At 44.0% G+C, this 24,035-nt stretch overlaps 1 protein-coding gene across 5 annotated transcripts in view; it reads left to right on the top strand.

Moving 5' to 3' along the window:
• LOC125452103 (protein spire homolog 1-like) overlaps positions 1-24,035 on the top strand; it is a 200,606-nt gene that overhangs the window by 11,076 nt on the left and 165,495 nt on the right. For all 5 annotated transcript variants that reach the window (XM_048530105.2, XM_048530107.2, XM_048530104.2 and 2 more), the window contains exon 2: positions 18,265-18,299. In XM_048530105.2, coding sequence (XP_048386062.1) covers positions 18,265-18,299 — 35 coding nt within the window. The remainder of the gene's footprint in view (positions 1-18,264; positions 18,300-24,035) is intronic.

Below are 24,035 nucleotides of genomic sequence, written 5' to 3'. Positions count from 1 at the left end.
GAAAAGGGTGGTAATAGTTAATCCACAAAACAAGAAATTAAAAAAGGAGCTGGACAAGTACCTGACTTTGAGTAAAGGTATAGGGTAATGAATAAATAGCCTGGCTGAGAGACTAAGGAGGATTCCTCTTTGAAACAGTCAGCAGAAGCCCAATGGAATTTAATATGAGGCCTCAAGGGTGCTCCGTCATTCGATAAGATCATGACTAGGGCCTCAACTCCACTTTCCTGCCTGCCCCCGATAACCTATGCTTCCCTTGTTGGTGAGGAATCTATCTAATTCTGCCTTAAAAGCAATAAATGATCCAACTCCACTGCTCTCTCAGGAAGAGAGTTCCAAACACCCAGCACCCTTACAGAAAAATATTTGCCTCACTGTGCACCTCCAATAAGTAAATGCCCAATCTGTCCAACCTTTCTTCATAGGAAAAACACCCCCCCCCCCCCCCCCGCCAATTCCTGCATCGTAGGTATCGGTCAAGTGAATGTTCTCTGAGCAGCTTCTAATGGGTCTAACCTAAACTGGAAAGGAACCAATATCTTGGCATGAGGATTAGCTCATTCCATTAAGGGATACTTTATTCTGATAGACAGGGAGTGGAGAAATTCTAAGTAGTAGCGTGAACAGAAGGTTTGATGGGGAAGGTTCTGAATGTGACAAAAGCCCGTCAATAAGAAAAGAAAGTCAAGAATGTGCAGTAACTATGAAGAACTAAATTGCACTTATTTCAATGCAACGGGTCTTACAGGTAAGTCTGAGGAACTCAGGGCATGTTCAAGAATGTGAGATTGGGACTTCATTGCTATTCTAGAAACTTGGCTCAGAGATGGACAAGACTGGCAGCTCAATGTTCCAGGTTTTAGATGCTGTAGGAAGAATAGTAAAGGAGGCGAGAAGGGAGGGGGTGGTTGGTGCTTTTGATTAAGGAATACATTACTGTTTATCAAGGGGAGGTATTTCTGAAAAATTGTCGATGAAAATATGAGTAGTAATTGCAAATAAAAGGGGAAATCTCACTTTGATGGGATTGTACCATAGCCCATCCCCAATAGTAAGAGGGAAATTGAGAAACAAAATGTAGGGAGATCTCAGGCCTATGTAAGGATAATATGGTTGTAATAACAGGGGATTTTAATTTTTCAAACATTGACTGGGGCTACCATAGAATTAAAGGTTTGGATGGTGAAGAATTTGTTAAATGTGTTCAAGAAAATTTTCTTTATCAATAAAGATGCGCCTACTAAAGAAGGAACGAAAGTAGACCTTCTTTTAGGCAATAAGGCAGGGCAGGTGACTGAAGTAAAAGTGGGGAATACTTTGGGCCTAGCGATTATAATACTATGAGTTTCATATGGTTTGCAAAAAGATAAACCTTCCATAAAAGTTAAAGTTTTTAGTTGGAGCAAGGAAAATTTTAATAGTATGAGACAAGAACTTTCAAAAGCTGATTGGAGTAGACTGTTCACAGGTAAACAGATGTCTGGCAAGTGGGAGGCATTTGATATTGTGTTGATGAGAGTTCAGAGGCATTTTGTTCCTGTTAGAGTGAAGCCTAACGCTGTTAAGATTAAGGAAGATCGGATGAATAAAGATATTGAGGTTCTAGTCAAGAATAAAAGGGAATTTTGTTTTAGGTACAGACAACTTGGTCAATTGAATCTCTTCATTAATATAAAGAGTGTAGGGGCATTCTTAAGAGAGAAATTAGGAAGGCAAAGAGGGGATATGAAATAGTATTGGCAGATATGGTTAAGGATAATCCAAAGAGATTCTACAAATACATTAAGAGAAAGAGGGTACCAACAGAGAAGGTTGGGCCTCTTAAAGATGAAGGAGGTTGTCTTTGTGTTGAACTGTAGAATATGGGAAACATACTAAATATTTTGCGTCAGTTTTTACTGTGAAGAAAGAAATGGAGTCTAGAGAATCCAGAGCAACAGACTTTGATGCTTTAAAAACAGTTCACATAACAAAAATTTTCAATTTCTGAAGAAGGGTCTAGGCCTGAAACATCAGCCTTCCTGCTCCTCTGATGCTGCTTGGCCTGCTGTGTTCATCCAGCTCTACACCTTGTTATCTCACATAGCAAAAAATGAAGTTTGAGAGGTCTTAGAGAATATAAAGCGGATAAATCTCTGAGACCTGATCTAATGTATCCCAGAACATTGTGAGAAGTAAGGGAGGAAGTTATGAGACCCCTTGCAGAAATATTCGCAAGGTGCCTGATGACTGGAGGGTGGCTAATGTTGTACCATTGTTTAAGAAAGGTTCTAAAGAGAAACCAGGGAACTATATACTTGTGAGCCTGACTTCCGTGGGTAAATTATTAGAAGTGATTATAAATGACAGGATTTATGTACATTTTGAGAAGCAAAAATTGATTAGGGATAGTCAGCATGGTTTTGTGTGAGGAAAGTCATGTCTCACAAACTTGAGTGAGTTTTTTGAGGAAGTTACCAAAAAGATTGATGATGGCAAAGCAGTAGATGTTGTTCATTTGGATTTTAGTAAAGCCTTGGAGAAGGTTCCGTATGCTAGACAAATTAGGAAAGTTTGGTCTCACAGGATACTGGTTGAGCTTATCAATTGGGTACATAATTGGCTTAACAACAGCAGACAGAGAGTAATGGTGGGGGGTTGCTTTTCGGACTGGAGGCCTGTGACCAGCAGTGTTCCACAGAGTTGAGTTCTGGGTCCTCTTTTGTCATTAAATGTATAAATGATTTGGATGAGAATATAGAAGGCATGGTTTGTAAGTTTGTGGATGACATCAAAATTAGTGGCGTAGTTGACAGTGAAGAAAGTTTTCTAACATTTACAGAGGGATCTTGATCAAATATGCTAAAAAATGGCAGGTGGAGTTAAATTTCGATAAACACGAGGTATTGCAATTTGCTACAACAGACAGGGTTAGGGCTTACACAATTAGTGCAACGACCTCGGGTAGTCTTGTAGAACAGAGAGATCTAAGGATGCAGATACATAATTCTTTGAAGTTTGTGACACACAGACAGGATGGTTAAAAAGGCGTTTGCAATGGTTGGTTTCATCGCTCAGGCCTTTGAGTATAGGAGTTTGGAACTCATGTTGAGCTTGTACAGGACATTGGTGCGGTCTCCAAAATACTGTATCCAGTTCTGGGCACCCAGTTATAGGAAGGATATTACTAAGCTGGAGAGGGTTCAGAAGAGATATACTAGGGTTTTGCTGGGTATGGAAGGTTTGAGTTATAGAGAAAAGTTGGATAATCTGAGACTTTTTTCACTGGAGCGTAGGAGGTTCAGAGGCGACCTATAAAATAGAGGGGTGTAGATAGAGTTAATGGTAGATTAGGGGGCACATTTTTAAGGTGAGAGGAGAGAGGTTTAAAAAAATGAGGCAAATTTCTTACACAGAGGATGGTTCGCATGTGGAATAAGTTTCCGGAAGAAGTGGTGGATGCGGTACAATTACAGCATTTAAAAGACATTTGGGTAAGCACATGAATAGGAAAGGTTTGGAGGCATATGGGCCAGGAGCAGGCAGGTGGGACCAGTTTAGTTTGGAATCATGTTCAGCATGGACTGGCTAGACTGAGGAGTCTGTTTCGTGCTGTATGACTGTATATCAGAGTTCTAGAAATGAAATGTTCTCCGAAGGTTATAATTCTGGAGGTCATCTGAGACATAAGGAGAGGTGACGTTAAAAAAGGACTCGCGTGTGCAAAGAGGTGAAGGTTTTAAAATGGAATCATCCAGGGAACAGAACCTCTAAATTGTCAGTTTTACTGTGTCCTGCCTTTGTCACTTCTAGTCTTGTTAACTTCAAAGCCAGCCTTTCCAGCTCAGGATCATGAGGTGTGAGTAGTTTAGCTCTCTTAATAGTGACTTTGTGTATGTGGGCAACTGATTTCCCTTGCTCTGTACAGCTCCTGGTCTTTTGCCATGAAGCAGATGGGATGGATGGGCAGACAGTGACAGATGCAGTTTAATATTCATAAGTGTGGAGTTGTATATTTCTTTGGCATACAACAACAATGTGAGTACGTACTACATGCTAAGGCACTAAATACTTTTGTTGAGCAAAGAGATACATTTTGTAAAATGTGACAGTGCAATTAGACAAAGTTATAAAAAGATTAGTAATGTTTTATAACTAGAAGAATTAAGTACAAAGATAAAATAGCCGTACTCCGATCAGACCACGGGGCTGCTCTCTAATTAGAGAGAGACAACTGGTGCTGGTGGTGGTGGTACCCTTAGCCAGTGTGGGAATTGAATCCACACTATTGGCATCACATTGCACCATAAACCAGCCATCCTGCCAACTGAGCTGTCTGGCTGAAGTGCTGGAGCCACTGTATAAAGGCAAATTTTGTGTAAGGTGTTTAAGTTAAATTACTTTTGTTAATTGTGAGCACCACATTGTGGAAACAACAATTAAATCCATGGATTAACCAGGAAGGTGTGTAACTTGAGGAGGTGTAGATATGAAGAGAGGCTCCAGAAATTGTGATTATTTCTACCTGTGCATAGAGGTCCTCATTTTAAAAGTGATTTTTAAAGGGATTTCATAGAATGACCAAGAAAAGACTATCTCCTTTAGTCAGGAGTCAGTGATGAGGGTCATTTATTTAAAGTTGTCATGAAATAAGTGAATGGAGGGGTTAAGAGAAACTGCTTTCACAGGGCCTTGGTGAAATGTGTTTCATAGGGATTGGTTGGGGCTGATGCCGTTGGACTGGAGGCCATTTCTTCTTTTATGACAACGTTACACAACATTGGTTAGTTGTGTAATCTGTTATAAGTTATGTGGTAGCATCACATTGCAAATATATTGAACATTGCTGAGCAAATTTATTATTTAAAAATAATAATCACACATCTAGGCTTTGTTGCAGATCAAAGACATTTGGGTTTGAATGAACCTTTAAACTGTCACCCTTGACATTCACTATATTTACATGAAACCCTTCCATCACATTGTAGCTTTCGTCACATTCTGAGACTTTGCTTGCTCAGAATAAGAAAGTTTGGAAGTCTTTGCTAATTGAGCACAGGCATTCAGAACTGGAAGAATCCACGGTTACTTCCAATACATAATCGCACTGCTGAAATATTTTTAATCTTGGCTAAGTTGCATTTGCTGTTACCTTTTGGCATTAATTAATTTGTGTAATAGTTGCATGATATTTGCGCCAAAGGGAAAGGTTTAGTATGATTTAGAGAATAATAACTTGGTATCTCTTCTGAGACATCCATTTCATCAAATAAACCTTTAGCGACAGCCCAGTGTTGGTCAAATCCTCATGTGGCCCGACACCATCATTGAAGAATTTACTTTTCCTTAATATTTTTGGTACAGTAATAGGTCAATTGACCTCACAAAGCAAGTTTTGTCTTTATGATCTGCACAAGACTTCTCCCATTGTTCTAAGACATGCTTCTCCCTTATGCGTTTATCCAACTTTCCCTTATGGCATTATGGTAGTTGCCTTAACTTGTGGTAGGGTGTTCTAACTGTCTGGATGAAAGGTTCTTTCTGAATTCTCTTACTTTACTAGTATTATTACGGCAGATTTTTGTTGAGGTCCCTAGTTCTGGCTCCACTTCAGCTAGAAGTATTTTTTTGATGTGAAAACCCTTTCAGAATCTTAAAGCCATCTTTTAGGTCACCCCTAACCCCTCTATGTAACTCGATTATAATTTACTGATAACTTTTCACAATTCTTCACGTATAGTCTTAGCAAGTCTCTGTGCAAGTTTAACATAATTTTTGTCCTTTTTCAATTCTATTTTTCTAGAAATGAGCCCAGTACATAGCTTGTTTTTTCAATGGACTTAAAGCTCTCTGATGAAGGGTCCAGGCCCGAAACGTCAGCTTTTGTGCTCCTGTGGTGCTGCTTGGCCTGCTGTGTTCATCCAGCTTCACACTTTGTTACAAATTTGGGTCACAGCTTTTAGTGATTTACATATCTAAATATCTCCCATATTCAGAGAATTATTTTCCAAGACCATCTTACAATTACCTACACTTTTGAAGAACACTTTTCCATTGCCATCACACTTGCTCAGTTGATAATCATTGTTGCCATTTGTAACTACTACTTTATTGATATAAAAAAAAATTGGCACTTATTTCCTACATGCCCCACATCAACAAATATCTTGTTCAATTTCTGTATCAAATTTCATCGAGGTTTATAGAAACAGAAGAACTTGGGTTCAGCATGTTTGCAGCTTCTGTGTTAGTTTTATTTAAGTAACCTGCTGACAAATGTTGTAGTTTGAATGAGCACAAACTTATTATTTTCCCAGAAATATGATGCATTGTGTTTTGTGTCATACTGTATTCCTGTCCTAATAATATTGTGAAGTGAAAATAGAAGGTGCTGGACACATTCCAGCCTACTCCCAGTAATTTTTAACCCTGTTATTAGTCAAGAATCTATCTACCTTTATTTTAAAACCATTCAATGACCTATCTTCACTTTATGCTTGAGCAATGACACAGCAAATTTATGTCTTTTGTTTGAGATTGCTGTGCCATCTCTACAGAAATGAGACCTTCTGAAAGATTAGAAATCCAGTAAAGCCACATATTTTGTGATGCTTTTAGAGTTACAAATACCAAAATCATCTTTCCATCTTCAGATTTTTGAACATGGGTTAGACTAGTGACACCTGAAGTGAATACACGTTGCTTCATATTAAACCTATGTTACCAGCCTTAACTGCCCTTTGAAACAGCTGAGCAAGCCACTCAGTTCAAGGGCAATAAGGGATGGGTAATAAATGCTCAGAGGTGTACAAAATGATCAGTGGTATAGATAGAGTAGACAGCCAGAGTCTTTTTCCTAGGGTGGAGGTAGCTATTACAAGGGGGCATAGTTTTAAAGTGAGTGGAGATAGATATAGGGGAGACGTCAGAGGTAGGTTCTTTATTCAGAGAGTGATAGGGACATGGAATGCATTGCCAGAGAGGGTAGTGGAGTTGGCCTCATTAGGGCATTTAAGCAACAATTAGATAGGCTTGTGGATGACAGTATAAGGTAGGGGTGGAGGTTAGATAGCCCTTAGGTTTAGGGTAAAAGTTTGGCACAACATGGTGGGCTGAAGGGCCTGTACTATGCTGTACTGTTCTATGTTCCATGTTTAACCAGTCAGGGATGCTCACATGAATTGAGGTGATGATGACATGAGTTAGTATTTCTGAACATAGGGGAGTGAGTGGGAAGGTGAACGGGTGGGAGGGTTGTGGGCTGGAAGGTCCAACCTTAAGAAAACAACTGGGATAAAGTTGCAGAGAACTCAACAGCCCACCTTTGGCTTGTAGAGTCAACACTAGTATCCGTGTAAAAATCATGAGAAATCTAAGTAAAACACACAGAAAAACATGGCATATGGAGCGTGTCCATTTTAGTAGGACAGATGTTTAGAGATTGTTTCTGTTTCTGTTAGCTGCTGAATATAGAACGAGGATCATAGTCTCAGGATAAGGAGTTGACCATTAGAACTGAGACAAGTAGGGATTTCTTCATTTAGAGTGCTGCGACCCTGTGGAATTCTTTTCCCCAGAGAGCTATGAATTCTCTGTCATAGAGTATATTGAAGACCAAGATTGCTAGACATTTGGTAATTATACTAATTTAAGGACAAGGCGGAGAAAGTGGAGTTTAAGCTCAAGATGAGCCATAATTTTATCCAGTACCAGAGTAGGCTCAAGGGACCATAAGACCTGCTTGTATTTTTTATATTTTTACATGAATTGTTCTGATACTTTACTATCCCTTTAATACTGCCTGTTTTATGATATTTCAGTATCTAATTTGAACCTCTCTATTTCTTGTTTGTGAGTGTTCTGTTTATGCATTGTTTCCTAGCCTTTCAATGCCGTTCGTGAGATATGCGTTTAAAGAAAGCTTGGTTGACTTGACTCCTAATTGTGGTCTTTGCTGCAAACTGTTTAGAATATTCATGAGATAGTAGGAACTGCAGATACTGGAGAATCTGAGATAACAAGGTGTAGAGCTGGATGAACACAGCAGGCCAAGCAGCATCAGAGGAGCAGGAAAGCTGACATTTCGGGCCTAGAGGAAGGTTCTAGTATATTCATGGCTTGGTTTAGGAGGAAGTTTCCTTCCTGCCGCCCCATGACAGCACAGGCAAAATCAGGAATCCAGGGTGTGGCTAATTGCTGAGCAGTTCCAACATAATGCCGACCGACAACAGTTGTGATTCAGTGTACTGCTCTGCTGATGGGAGATTGAATCCTTCTTCGCAGCCTTAAGAAATAAGATATGAGGAAATTGGGCAATACGCTAGGGGGAATGCTGCAGTTAATTGGCCTATTGTAGAATAAGTGTGATTAATAAAAGCACTCAGTTAGGAGCTTAATTTATTTGATTAAATATAATTTCCCCTTCTAATTGCACTATTCTACAGATGAACCTACAGGCACCACTGGAAATTTCATGTACCACAGAATGATGTAAAAAACTCGAAGCTTATTATCTGTGTGCGTCAGCCACATAAGTATAATTGTTTGGCACAGCTGTTTAAAGACACGCTTTCAGTTTGTGGAGGCCATGTGCTTACGAGCGGAGACAGAATGTCCTCCCAATGATTAGAAGTAAGATATCATTTGGCTTCTGCTAAAGGTAGCTCATAAGTTCTGCAGCATTTACTCTTGTGAAAGAGCTGCTTTGATTCTTCATGTGGTTTCTTCAGACGCAGGAGAACCATTCGACTGAGTCATATCACTCAGCTATTAAATCTTTGCGAGGAGAGTTCCCAAAGAGCAGCCCCTGAAAGATATAAGCTCCGAAATGAACAGCTCCAAGCACTAAATGTTCTTTTCTCCTTCCAGACTTTTCTTCTAAATACTTTGCAATTTCAAGGATATAAGAACACAACAAAGGAATACGCCATCTGGCCCTTTGAGTCTGTAATGCCATTCAGTGAGATCATGGCTCATCGGCTGTATCAGTTCCATATTCCTGCACTTTTTCACATAGGCTTTAATTTCTTTAATATATCATCAATCAACCTTGTCTCAAATATACTCAAAGACTGAGCAACCGTACATGGTATAGATCTACAAATTCCAAAGATGTACAACTATTTGGGGAAAGGCTGTGAACTCATTGGAGGGAGTGCAGAAGAGGTTTATGAGAATGGTGAAGCAAATTACTGCAGACGCTATACTGAAAACAGAAAAAAGCTTTCCTGCTTCTAAGATGCTGCTTGGCCTGCTGTGTTCATCCAGCTCTAAACTTTGTTATCTCGGATTCTCCATTTGCAGTTCCTATTATCTCGGAAATCACAGCGGGTCAGGCAGCATCCAGGGAGAGAAAGCAAGCTAATGTTTCGAGTCTAGATAACTCTTCATCAGAGCTGATATGAAGTGTGGAGGGGCAGCATTTATGCAATAGTTGGTGGGGGGGAATGGAGGAGTTCAGGGGGTGAAAGAGAATTGATAGAGTAAATTAAGAGATTGGAATGTGGGAATGGCAGAACAATGGTGTGTCTAACTACTAGATTGAAAAGAACAGACAGTTTCAATGGGGTGGGGGGAAGGGAGAGAAGGTTACAGAGAATGTAACAAGTAAAGCTAAAAGAGAGGGAAGGAACAGGAATAGGTTCACAATCTGAAGGTGTTGAACTCAATATTGAGCCCAGAAGGTTGTAAACGGCCTATTTTGAAGATGAGATGTTGTTCCCCGTGTTTGAACTGTGATTCGCTGGAGCATTGCAGCATACCGAGGGCAGACAAATTGGCATGTGAGCGGACGCTGTGTTAAAATAGTTAGCGACAAAGAAAAACTGCAGATGCTGGAATCCAAGGTAGATAGGCAGGAGGTTGGAAGAAACAGCAAGCCAGGCAGCATCTGGAGGAAAGGAACAGCCAACATTTTGGGTATTACCCTTTTTCAGGACACCAAAGAAAGGGTAATACCTGAAACATTGAATTGTCCTTTTCTCCAGATGCTGCCTGGTTTGCTGTGTTGTTCCAGCCTCCTGTTTGTCTGCTGTGTTAAAATGACTGGATTTGGGAAGGTTGTGGTCATGTTTGTGAACGGACTGGAAGTATTCTTCAAAGGGGTCACCCGTCTGCGTTAGGTTTCTCTAATATAGAGTAGGCCACATTGGGTGCAGCGAATGCAATACACAAGTTTGGACAAGCTACAGGTGAAACGCTGCTTCACCTGGAAAGGCTGTTTAGGCCCTTGGATGGTGAGCAGAGAGGAGGCAAAGGGGCAAGTGTTGCACGTTCGGCAGTGACATGGGAAAGTGCTGTGGGAAGGTGGGGTGGTGTTTGTGGTTGAGGATTGGATTAGGGTGTCCCAGAGGGAATGATCCCTGCGAAATGCAGGTGGAAGAATGAGGGTAAGATGTGTTTGGTGGTGGCTTCAGCTGGAATTGTCTGAAATGGCTGCACGGTGGCTCAGTGGTAAGCACCAGGAAGCCGGGCTTCATCCCACCCTCGGGCGACTGTCTGTGTGGAGTTTGCATATTCTCCCTGCATCTGTGTGGGTTTCCTCTGGGTGCTCTGGTTCCCTCCTACAGTCCAAAGATGTGTAGGTTAGATGGATTGGCCATGATAAAATTGCCCATAGTGTTCAGCAATGTGTGGATTAGGTGTGTTATAGGGGGCCAGGTCTGGGTGGGATGCTGTGAGGATCGATGTGGACATGTTGGGCTGAAGGGCCTGTTTCCATGCTGTAGGGATTCTATGATATGATTGAATTATTTTTTGAATGCAGAGGCTGGTGGGATGAAAAGACAGGACAAGGGGGACCCAGTCAGGCTGTTGTGACTGATGGGAAGAGGTAAGGGCAAGGTGATAAGTTGGAAGTGGTTGAGGGCCCTGCCAACCACAATGGGTGGGAAAACCTGGTTATAGAAGAAGGAAGCCATGAAACAGCACTGTTTTGGAAGATGACATCATCCAAACAGATACGATGGAGGTGAAGGAACTGGGTGAATGGGATAGAGCCCTTGCAGGACGTTCGATGGGAAGAGCTGTGGGAGTCAGTGGCTTTGTAGTTGATGGTATATTCCTCAAAATGGAGACAAAGATGGCAAGGAAAGGAAAGGAAGTGTCAGAGATGAACCATGTAAAAGTTATAGAGGGATGGAAATTGGAGGCAAAATGGACAAATTTTTTTCAAGGTTGTCAGTACACCGGGAAAAGAGTTGTGGGAGAGGGCCAATGTAGGACAGGAACAAGGATTGTTCCACACACCCCATAAAGACACAGTCATAACTGGGACCCATGTGGGTGCCTATAGCCACTCCTTTGACTTGGCGGAAGGAGGATGAATTAAAGGAGAACTTGTCTGGTGAGAGAACACGTTCACCCAGGCGGAGGAGACTGGGGCCAAATGGCGATTTGCTCGGCCCTCTGCTCGAGGAAGAAGCCGAGAGCTCTCAGACCATCTTAGTGGGGAATGGGAGTATAGAGGGATAGAGCAGCCATGGTGAAGAGAAGGCAGTGGGGCCCAGGGAACTGGAAATTGTCAAAATGGAGGAGGGCATCAGAGGAACCATGGATGTAGGTGGGCAGTATCTGGGCAAGGGGAGAGAGGATGGAGTCAAGGCAGGAGGAAATGAGCTCCTTGGGACTGTGATGGGCTGATATGATCAGCTACCAGGATTGTGTGGTTTGTGGATTTTGGGTTAGTGAGAATGGTTCCTGGGATCAGACTTCAGGTCTGAAGGTGTATTGGAGAGATTGGTGATAATGGGAACTGCAGATGCTAGAAATTCCAAGACAATAAAATGTGAGGCTGGATGAACACAGCAGGCCCAGCAGCATCTCAGGAGCACAAAAGCTGACGTTTCGGGGCTAGACCCTTCATCAGAGAGGGGCATGGGGTGAGGGTTCTGGAATAAATAGGGAGAGAGGGGGAGGCAGACCGAAGATGGAGAGAAAAGAAGATAGGTGGAGAGGAGAGTATAGGTGGGGAGGTAGGGAGGGGATAGGTCAGTCCAAGGAAGACGGACAGGTCAAGGAGGTGGGATGAGGTTAGTAGGTAGGAGATGGAGGTGCAGCTTGGGGTAGGAGGAAGGGATGGGTGAGAGGAAGAACACGTTAGGGAGGCAGAGACAGGTTGGACTGGTTTTGGGATGCAGTGGGGGGAGGGGCAGAGCTGGGCTGGTTGTGTGGTGCAGTGGGGGGAGGGGACGAACTGGGCTGGTTTAGGGATGCGGTGGGGGAAGGGGAGATTTTGAAGCTGGTGAAGTCCACATTGATACCATTGGGCTGCAGGGTTCCCAAGCGGAATATGAGTTGCTGTTCCTGCAACCTTCGGGTGGCATCATTGTGGCACTGCAGGAGGCCCATGATGGACATGTCATCTAAAGAATGGGAGGGGGAGTGGAAATGGTTTGCGACTGGGAGGTGCAGTTGTTTATTGCGAACCGAGAGGAGGTGTTCTGCAAAGCGGTCCCCAAGCCTCCGCTTGGTTTGCCCAATGTAGAGGAAGCCACACTGGGAACAGTGGATGCAGTATGCCACATTGGCAGATGTGCAGGTGAACCTCTGCTTAATATGGAAAGTCATCTTGGGGCCTGGGATGGGGGTGAGGGAGGAGGTGTGGGGGCAAGTGTAGCATTTCCTGCGGTAGCAGGGGAAGGTGCCGGGTGTGGTGGGGTTGGAGGGCAGTGTGGAGCGAACAAGGGAGTCACGGAGAGAGTGGTCTCTCCGGAAAGCAGACAGGGGTGGGGATGGAAAAATGTCTTGGGTGGTGGGGTCGTATTGTAGATGGCGGAAGTGTCGGAGGACGATGCGTTGTATCCGGAGGTTGGTGGGGTGGTGTGTGAGAACGAGGGGTATCCTCTTTGGGCGGTTGTGGCGGGGGCGGGGTGTGAGGGATGTGTTGCGGGAAATACGGGAGACGTGGTCAAGGGTGTTCTCGACCACTGTGGGGGGAAAGTTGCGGTCCTTGAAGAACTTGGACACCTGGGATTTGCGGGAGTGGAATGCCTCATCGTGGGAGCAGATGCGGCGGAGGCGGAGGAATTGGGAATCGGGGATGGAATTTTTGCAGGAGGGTGGGTGGGAGGAGGTGTATTCTAGGTAGCTGTGGGAGTCGGTGGGCTTGAAATGGACATCAGATACAAGCTGGTTGCCTGAGATGGAGACTGAGAGGTCCAGGAAGGTGAGGGATGTGCTGGAGATGGCCCAGGTGAACTGAAGGTTGGGGTGGAAGGTGTTTGTGAAGTGGATGAACTGTTCGAGCTCCTCTGGGGAGCAAGAGGCGGTGCCGATACAGTCATCAATGTACCGGAGGAAGAGGTGGGGTTTGGGGCCTGTGTAGGTGCGGAAGAGGGACTGTTCCACGTAACCTACAAAGAGGCAGGCATAGCTGGGGCCCATGCGGGTGCCCATGGCCACCCCCTTAGTCCGTAGGAAGTGGGAGGAATTGAAAGAGAAGTTGTTGAGGGTGAGGACGAGTCGGCTAGGCGGATGAGGGTGTCGGTGGAGGGGGACTGGTCGGGCCTGCGGGACAGGAAGAAGTAGAGGGCCTTGAGGCCATCTGCATGCGGAATACAGGTGTATAGGGACTGGACGTCCATGGTGAAGATGAGGTGTTGGGGGCCAGGGAATTGGAAGTCCTGGAGGAGGTGGAGGGCGTGAGTGGTGTCACAGACGTAGGTAGGGAGTTCCCGGACCAAAGGGGAGAAAATGGAGTCCAGATAGGTGGAGATGAGTTCGGTGGGGCAGGAACAGTCTGAGACGATGGGTCACCCAGGGCAGGCAGGTCACCAACACCTTCCACCCCAACCTTCAGTTCACCTGGGCCATCTCCAGCACATCCCTCACCTTCCTACACCTCTCAGCCTCCATCTCAGGCAACCAGCTTGTAACTGATGTCCATTTCAAGCCCACCGACTCCCACAGCTACCTAGAATACACCTCCTCCCACCCACCCTCCGGCAAAAATTCCATCCCCTATTCCCAATTCCTCCGCCTCCGCCGCGTCTGCTCCCACGATGAGGCATTCCACTCCCGCACATCCCAGATGTCCAAGTTCTTCAAGGACCGCAACTTTCCCCCCACAGTGGTTGAGAACGCCCATGACCGCGTCTCCCGCATCTCCCGCAACACATCCCTCACACCCCGCCCCCGCCACAACCGCCCAAAGAGGATACCCCTCATTCTCACATACCACCCCACCAACCTCCGGATACAACGCATCATCCTCCGACACTTCCGCCATCTACAATACAACCCCACCACCCAAGACATTTTTTCATCCCCACCCCTGTCTGCTTTCCGGAGAGACCACTCTCTCCGTGACTCCCTTGTTCGCTCCACACTGCCCTCCAACCCCACCACACCCGGCACCTTCCCCTGCTACCGCAGGAAATGCTACACTTGCCCCCACACCTCCTCCCTCACCCCCATCCTAGGCCCCAAGATGACTTTCCATATCAAGCAGAGGTTCACCTGCACATCTGCCAATGTGGTATACTGCATCCACTGTTCCCAGCGTGGCTTCCTCTACATTGGGGAAACCAAGCGGAGGCTTGGGGTCCGCTTTGCAGAACACCTCCTCTCGGTTCGCAATAAACAACTGCACCTCCCAGTCGCAAACCATTTCCACTCCCCCTCCCATTCTTTAGATGACATGTCCATCATGGGCCTCCTGCAGTGCCACAATGATGCCACCCGAAGGTTGCAGGAACAGCAACTCATATTCCGCTTGGGAACCCTGCAGCCCAATGGTATCAATGTGGACTTCACCAGCTTCAAAATCTCCCCTTCCCCCACCGCATCCCTAAACCAGCCCAGTTCGTCCCCTCCCCCCACTGCACCACACAACCAGCCCAGCTCTTCCCCCCCCACCCACTGCATCCCAAAACCAGTCCAACCTGTCTCTGCCTCTCTAACGTGTTCTTCCTCTCACCCATCCCTTCCTCTTACCCCAAGCTGCACCTCCATCTCCTACCTACTAACCTCATCCCACCTCCTTGACCTGTCCGTCTTCCTTGGACTGACCTATCCCCTCCCTACCTCCCCACCTATACTCTCCTCTCCACCTATCTTCTTTTCTCTCCATCTTCGGTCCGCCTCCCCCTCTCTCCCTATTTATTCCAGAACCCTCACCCCATGCCCCTCTCTGATGAAGGGTCTAGGCCCTAAACGTCAGCTTTTGTGCTCCTGAGATGCTGCTGGGCCTGTTGTGTTCATCCAGCCTCACACTGTATTATCTTGGAGTGATTGGGATTTTTTGTTTTGGAGAAGAGAAGGCTAGGAGGAGGTTTGATAGAAGTTTCCAGAATTATGAGGTGTATATAGCAGAGTATGTACGGAGAACCTGCTCCAACCCATGAAAGGGTTGAAAACAAGAGGTCAGAGATCTTCAGTAATTTGCAAATGAAGTAAACAAAATGGGAGTAAAGAAATTTCAAACAGTGAGTGGTCTGAGTCTGGAACACACTGCCTGGAACTGTAGTGGAGGTAACTTTGATCGAGACATTCTAGCAGGTATTAGATGATCATTTGAGTCGAAACGATGTGCAGAGTTACAGGAAAAAGAGAGAAGAAGTCTACAAAGTCATAATGCTCATTCAGAGAGCCAGTGCTTACACAGTGAGCTGAATGGCCTCCTTCTGCAATGTAATAAATCAGTGATTTGAGCAGAGAAATTTTTATCTTAATAAAAACCAAAAGAACTGCAGATGCTGTAAAGCAGGAACAAAAACAAAGTTGCTGGAAAAGCTCAGCAGGTCTGGTAGCATCTGTGAAGGAAAAATAGAGCTACCGTTTCGGGTCCAGTGACCCTTCCTCAGAACAAGAAATATTTTCTTGCCTCAGTCTGACAGAGCCAACCCCTTATTCTGAGATTATGGTGATGGACAATTAAACAACGCATTAGAAGAGGAGAATCCACAAGTATCCCCGTCCTCAAGGAATGGAGAGTTTAGTACAGAGTACATCAGTGCAACATAAAGGGCTGAAACAACCATCTTTAGCCAGAAGTACTGAGTCAATGTTCCATCTGAATTCCTTCTTAGGACTCCAGCATTACCAATTCCAGGCTTAGACAAGTGGATTCATTGCATAAGATATGAAAACATGGCTAAAAGCACTGTATGAACATAGAACAAAGAACAGTACAGCACAGGAACAGGCCCTTCAGCCAACATGTCTGTGCTGACCATGATGCCATTCTAAACTAATCCTATCTGCCCGAACATGGCCCAAATCCCTCTATAGACAAATAAACAGGAAGAGAATAGAGGGATACCTCGTAAATGTTGCTACTGTATCTGCTTCTACCACCTCCCCTGGCAGTGTTCCAGGCATCTGCTGCCCTCTTTGTGAAAAAAAAACTTGCCTCGCACATCTCCTTTAAGCTTTCCCTCTCTCACCTTAAACCGATGGCCCCAAGTATTTGACATTTCCACCCTGAGAAAAAGACTCTGACCGTCCACCCTATCCACGTCTCTTTAATTTTATCCATTTCTATTAGGTCTTCTTTAAGAAGGCATACAGTGTTTTAGGTTTTATTAATAGAGGGACTGAGTTCTGGATCCAAGAGGTTATGGCGAAGCTGCACAAAACTCTGGTGCGGCCGCACTTGGAGTGTTGTGTACAGTTCGGTCACCGCATTATAAAAAGGATGTGGAAGCTTTGGAAAGGGTGCAGAGGAGATTTACTAGGATGTTGCCTGGTATGGAGGGAAGGTCTTACGAGGAAAGGCTGAGGGACTTGAGGCTGTTTTCATTAGAGAGAAGAAGGTCGAGAGGTGACTTAATAGAAACATATAAAATAATCAGAGGGTTAGATAGGGTGGATAGGGAGAGCCTTTTTCCTAGGATGGTGTCGGCGAGCATGAGGGGGCACAGCTTTAAATTGAGGGGTGAAAGATACAGGACAGATGTCAGAGGTAGTTTCTTTACTCAGAGAGTAGTAAGGGAATGGAACGCTTTGCCTGCAACAGTAGTAGATTCGCCAACTTTAGGTACATTTAAGTCGTCATTGGACAAGCATATGGACGTACATGGAATAGTGTAGGTTAGATGGGCTTGAGATCGGTATGACAGGTTGGCACAACATTGAGGCCCAAAGGGTCTGTACTGTGCAGTCAATGGCAACCAGGGGAAAATCTCTCTGCTGGTTGGAGTCATAGCTGGCACAGAGGAGGATGGTTGTGGTTATTGGAGGTCAGGTATCTGAGCTCCAGGACACCTCTGCAGGAGTTCCTAGGCCCAGCCATCTCCAGCTGCCTTATCAATGATCTTCTCTCCATCTCAAGATCAGAAGTGAGCTAGTGATACTTCGCTGATGATTGCTATGTGAGATACTGAAAGAGCCCATGTACATGCAGCAGACTTAAACAGCAGGCAGGCTTGGGTTGACAACTGGTAGATAAGATTCATGCCAAACAAATGCCAGATAATAACCAACTCCAACCAGAGAGCATCTAACCATCATCCCATGCTATTCAGTGGTATTGCTATTGCTGAATCCCACACTATGAACACACTTGGGGTTACCATTGACCAGAAACTGAACTGGAATAGCCACATAAATACTTTGACTACAACAACAGTTCAGAGACTAGGAATCCGGCAGTGAGTAATTTCACCTCTGTCTCCTCAAAACCTGCCCACCATCTAGTAGACTCATGCAAAGAATGGGATGGAATTTTTGCCATGATGACTGCACTTTAACATTTATTCATCCCTGTTGATCCCTCTGAGTGTCCATCCCTTGCGCTACCTGAGTCTAGTAGTCTGAAATTCCTTCTATAAGTACAGAATTTACAGAATTTTGCTTCTCATCTCCATTAAAATTCAGCCAACTGTTTTGTCTCCTCATATTTCTTTTTGGCATACATTTAATACTTTTTCGATGAAGTTTCTGATGAAGAGTCACCAGACTGGCAACATTAACTCTGCTTCCTTCCCACAGATGCTGCCAGACTTGCTGAGTTTCTCCAGCAATTTTTGTTTCTGTTTCAGAACTCTAGCATCTGCACGTCTTTGTTTTACTTTAGTTTATCCGTCTAGCTTTGTAAAGGACTTTGGAGCTTTTTCTTTTTGTTGTACTAATGCTGGACATCGCTGTCACATTGATTTTGAACGGAGAAGCTAGTATAATGGGTTTAGCTGCTGTAATCAATGATATATCCAAGGATTGCAAAATAGATGTCTGTCATAGCATTGGAATCTGTTTTGTTGTGGGTTACAATGAAAACTGTACCTTGTATCTGCTGAATTGGGTTTGATTTTAATAAAACTGTATTTTTTTTTTCTTGTTTTGCAGGTAAAGGTGAAGCAACCCGATTTACAGTAGCAGAGGTAAGCTGTGCCTTAAGTAGCTCAAACTAATTGTTCTGTGACAAAGGGTCTGCCTAAAATTGTTTGTTTCTTTTTCCTTTGGTTAATTGGAAACTCTGATCCTTGCTCCATAGCAGACTTACTGCAAATTTTCAAATTCATTACAAAGGGGAGATATTCTTTCACTGTGTGAGAGCAGGTAGATTAACTGCAGTGGTGAAGAAACTTCTCAAAACAACCTTTTGTGACAAAGTTAGAGAAAGGTGATAATGGGAACTGCAGATGCTGGAGAATCCAAGATAACAAAGTGTGGAGCTGGATGAACACAGCAGGCAGAGCAGCATCTCAGGAGCACAAAAGCTGACATTTCAGGCCTAGACCCTTCATCAGAGAGCTCTCTGATGAAGGGTCTAGGCCCGAAACGTCAGCTTTTGTGCTCCTGAGATGCTGCATGGCCTGCTGTGTTCATCCAGCTCCACACTTTGTTATCTTAGAGAAAGGTGGGTTGTTTAGGATGAGCCAGGATGAATTCCTAAAGTGGAAAAAATGTTTGACTAACTTGCTGGAGGTAACCGAAAGGATTGAGGGTAATGCTGTTGATGGAGTGTACACAGACTTTAAGATTCAATTCAATAAGTGACACACAACAAACTTGAGAGATAAGTTATTTGTTGTGGAATAAGAAAGACCACAGCAATGTGGATACAGAAGGTATTATGGGGAAGACAATGGCATTGTAGTACAGTGGATCTAGAGACCCAGGAAATGTTTCATGGCCCTGGGTTTGAATCCCACAGCAGAATTTGAATACAATAAAATGTAGCACTGAAAGTCCAATGATGAATGCGAAGCCATTATTGTAAAATCCATCTGTTCACTCAGTCCTTGGGGAATATAAACTGTCTATCTGGCCTGGCCCAGACTACATGTGACTCCAGACTCAACATAATGTGATTGCCTAGTAACTGCCCTCTGAAATGGCCCAGCAAGCCACTTAGTGTACTAATTGTTAAAAAGTCTCAAAGAAATGAAACTGTATGGGCCACCTGGCACTACCCTAACCAATAGAAATGGCACACCAGCCCTGAGTTCTGAGGGAACACCTGGGATCAGTGCTAAACTTGGGACAGCTGTTTCACAAGCCACAGCCTGACATAGTCAAGGCCACAGAATATACCTTACAGACAAACTCTCAAATGCCATCATCACCATCTCTGGATATGTCCTGTCCCATCAACAGGACAGACGTTCTGCTAGGAAGTTGCCCTGGGAATCCCTGACAATGAGTCTGGACACCATGAAGTGTTGTGGCATCAGGCCATACATGGGCAACGAAACAACTTTCTGATTACCATGTCCTCCCACCTCCACTTGGAGGTAGTGCTGAGAGTAGTAAGGATTCAAAGTACTATCAGTGGGGAATTCAATGTCCATTATCAAAGGGGCTCAGCAGCAATATTGATTGAGCTGGTTGAGTCCTGAAGGACATTGCTTCTGGTATTTGTAGGAATGACCATTGAGCATGTGACCAAGTCCAGTCTTCACATTGAGGATACCATCCATTGTGTTATGAGGCATTACCACCATACTAAATGGGGTTGACTTCAAACAGACCTAGCAGCTCAGGACTGGGCATCCGTGAGGCTCTGTGAGCTGTCAACAGCAGCAGCATTGGATTCCAGCACAATCTGTAATCTCATGGCCTGCATATCACTTACTCAACCAATACCATCAAGCCATGGGATCAACCCCAGTTCAATAGAGGGTGCAGGAGGGCATATCAGGAGCAGCGCAAGACATAGATAAAAATGAGTTGTCAACATGGTGGAGCTACCAAACAGGACTACTTGCATGCCAACCAGCAGCAGAAGCAGCAAGTGATAGACAGAGGTATGCAATCCCACAAACAACAGATCAGATCTAAGTTCTACAGTTCTGTCACATCCAGTTATAAATGGTGGTGGACAATTAAATGGTTCATTGGTGGAGGAGGAGGCCCCACAAACATCCCCAATATCCCCAGTGATGGGGAAGCTCAGCACATTTGTGTAAACAATAAGGCTGAAGGACTTTGTAACAATTCGGCTACCTTAATATCAAAGAACAGGGTCAGTCTATTTAGCGCAGTGAGTCTTGAATAGCATTCAGTGAGATCACGTCTGATCGGTATCCTAACTTTATCCGTCTGGCTTGTTTCCACAATCCCTTAATAATCTTGGATCCTATCACCATAAGGTCTCAACATTATGAGTATTAGATTAGATTCCCTACAGTGTGGAAACAGGCCCTTCGGTCCAAGAAGTCCACACCGCCCCTTGGAGCATCCCATCCCCCTATAACCCACACACCCCTGAACACTACAGGCAATTTAGCATGGCCGATCCACCTACCCTGCACATCTTTGGACTGTGGGAGGAAACTGGAGCACCCGGAGGAAACCCACGTAGACATGGAGAGAATGTGCAAACTCCACACAGTTACCCGAGGCTGGAATCGAACCTGGGTCCCTGGTGCTGTGAGGCTGCAGTGCTAATCACTGAGCCACCGTGCCGCCCTATTAATTGAGATAGCATCCATGTTTTCCCCATAGGATAGAGTTGCATTCTTCTATCACCATTTGAAGAAATGTTACCTAACTGCTTGCGTAAATAGCCTGCTTCGAATTTGAAGGTAATGTCTGTTGTTGGAGAAACTCCCTTCAGTCACAGAAAAATATTTCCTCAAAACTAATGATTCCTTACAATATTCTGAAAGTCTCAATCAAATCATCGTTTTATTTCCTGAATTCCAGGGAATTCTGGACTAGTTTATAATATGCCTACTGATGTTTTAACTCTTGTAGCTGTAGTGACATTCCTTCTGAGGACAATATATCCTTCCTTGGGGGCAGTCAGCAGGAGTAATGTTGGTCTAACGTTGTTTTGTATAGCCCTCGCAACATTTCCTCTCTTTTTATATTTGAGCCATCCAACTACAGGGAGATGATGGCTATTTAAAAATGTATTTTGACCCGTAACCTGGAAGCCCAGCCCACTACAAACCCCACCTCGGTGACTGGGGTAATTGTAACCATAAAACTGTTGTAAAAACCCATCTGCTTCACTGAGGTCCTTTAGAGAAGGTAATTTGTACCTGCTGTTCTTGTCTTGCTCAAATGTGTGTGACTCCATAAAGCCATGAGTGGGAAACAGATACTGATCTTGCGTGTAACACCTACGTCTCATTAAAGAGTACACAAAAGCCTATGCTCCATTACAATTCTTCCCTAAGTGAGCACTACCTTATAGCATTGTGTGTGTATGGATTCCAAATTTCTATTAGCCACCATAATTCCTTACTTACCACCACCTGAATCATTGTTGGATCAGTCCTGATATGGTCCAGATTAGATTAAATAGAGGGATGTTGTGTAGGTTTACAAAGTGGTGATGGTGGTGGGGGAGACATTGGCTACAGGGGTTCAAGAAGCCAGCTCACCATCCCCTTCTTGAAGGCTGTTTGTGATGGACTCAGCCAGCGATGCCCTCATCCCATGCGTGAAATTTGAAAACAAGGAGAGATGTAGTACGTGTTCTTTGAACCTGGTGAAGCCATTCTTGTTGGTGAGAGCATCAGTGATCTGGATTTAGGAGCCAAGCAAACGTAGTGAGAATTGGCTCACAACATGCGAATTACAAACTAAAGAGATAATGGGAACTGCAGATGCTGGAGATTCCAAGATAATAAAATGTGAGGCTGGATGAACACAGCAGGCCAAGCAGCATCTCAGGAGCAGGAAAGCTGACGTTTCGGGTGGTGTGATAAATTCTGATGAAGATCTGACAGATGGTTGTGCAGCAAAACGTAGGGAGGCAGACAGGAAACTGGTGACAGGTATAGACAAATGTGAAATAATACATTTAGAATTAAGGTTAGGAAATGGGGATATACCTGTATAACACTGAGTCTTGGCTTTAATCCAGGGATGTAGAATGTAACAGCAAGTGGCTAATAAACCTCACATAGTTGTGGTTACTACTTTAGGGAGGCTCTGCAGACGGTTCAGACCGGACCAGGTAAAGATGACAGCTTCCCTTCCTTTAGTGGACTATAGTAAACCAGACAGTTCTTTACAACAAAAAAAAAGCTTTATGGTCACCATTTCTGAGACTAGCTTTCATTTCCAAAATTACTCATTGAATTTTAATTCCACCATCTGCCATGTTGGGATTTGAACCCACATTCCCAGACTGGCCTTTGGATCACTCCTTCAGGGATATTATCACTACATCATCATCATCATCCCCAGTGTGTTGAAAGGATAGGCAGGCTGGGTCTCCTCTTTTGTAATTATAAGACTAAAGGGCGAGCTAATGTAGAGTTTTAAAATTATGGAAAAGGTTGCCAGCTTGAATGTAGAAGAAGTATTTCCTTTTGTGGGGAAAAACGTAGCTAAAGACCACTGCTACGACAGAGCACCAAGAAATCCAACAGGGAATTCAGAAGGAATCTTTATCCCCAAAGTCTCGTGAGAATGCGAAATTTGCTACTGCAGTAGATTGTTGAAGCGAATAGTGTAGATGTAGCAAGGGGAAGCCAGACGAGCATTTGAAGGGACCAGAATAACAATTTATGAAAATCTATTTTGTTGGGGGAAGATGGGAAAAGACTCAATTGGAGCATAAACACTGGTTGAGTCTGCTTGGTCATTTCTATGTCACGTATCCTCTGTAATGCAGTCCTACTTAACAAATGAACTTATACTATTTCTTAAGCTACAGATAGAGTAATGTGTGGAGCTCTGGGCGTCCCATTATAAACAGGATATGAAAGCTATTGGAAAGGTGCAGCTTGAATCTAGGGGATGGTGGGGCTCCTTCATTCCTGCAGGCCAATGGAAATGGAATGACCCCAATCATTTCTGTGATGCCACATTATTCCTTGTATCATGGCAACAATAAATCACCAGCCAACTAGGACTACACTGTGCACAGTTTTTCTGTGCCAGCTTAAATATTGTCCGAGTGGCACGAGTGAGATTCAGCGGAGCGTGTCAGCAGAGTAAGAATTAACGCATTCTTTTGTGTCCCATTCCCTTTTATGAGCAAAGTCATTACTGCTGCCAGATAGTTTGTATTTTCCCAGGCCCTTGGCTTCCATCTCAGTGTGTGATACTTTTAATTCCTGTTACTTTGTTATTCCTTTATTTAGTTACTCAAGTTATTCTGTAGAGAAAAATATGTGGCATTGGCAAATATTTTGCAATGGCTCACTCATACACGGATAAAACAATTTATCTCATATTTTAGAGTGGTGTAATCAATATATTTATCCAATCATAAAGTGTTTACTGTTATGATTGTGTTCTTCAAATTGAAGTTTAAACCTTCTTTTTTGTTTAGCAAAGAAACTGCCTTTGGTTTTGGAAAATATTCATGTGCAGAATCTGGAATATGATCAGGCATTGTGGGAAGTACAGACATGGAATAGCTGATACTAATAGAACAGTTAGTGATCTGAATGTCTTTGAGACACTCAGAACCAGTATAGGTTTTTAAAAGATAATTATCTGCAGAAGACTTGTGAAACCTCTGTTTCCACAGTGGGAGAGCCCAAAGCCAAAGTCATCAAAATAGAGGCAGTGACTCACTGATCCAGTTGAGATTTCAGGAGCATCCTGTTTATCCAGACGGAATTTAGAATGTGATGCATTGCAGCACATAGAAAAATTGAGTCTGGTAAGATAGACTGTAAAAGCTCAGCAACTCTGGCAGCATC

The sequence above is a fragment of the Stegostoma tigrinum genome, chromosome 5 (assembly GCF_030684315.1).
Source record: "Stegostoma tigrinum isolate sSteTig4 chromosome 5, sSteTig4.hap1, whole genome shotgun sequence".
Taxonomy (NCBI): Eukaryota; Metazoa; Chordata; class Chondrichthyes; order Orectolobiformes; family Stegostomatidae; genus Stegostoma; species Stegostoma tigrinum.
Note: the sequence above shows the minus strand (reverse complement) of the source record. Positions and strands in the feature narration are given on the sequence as shown.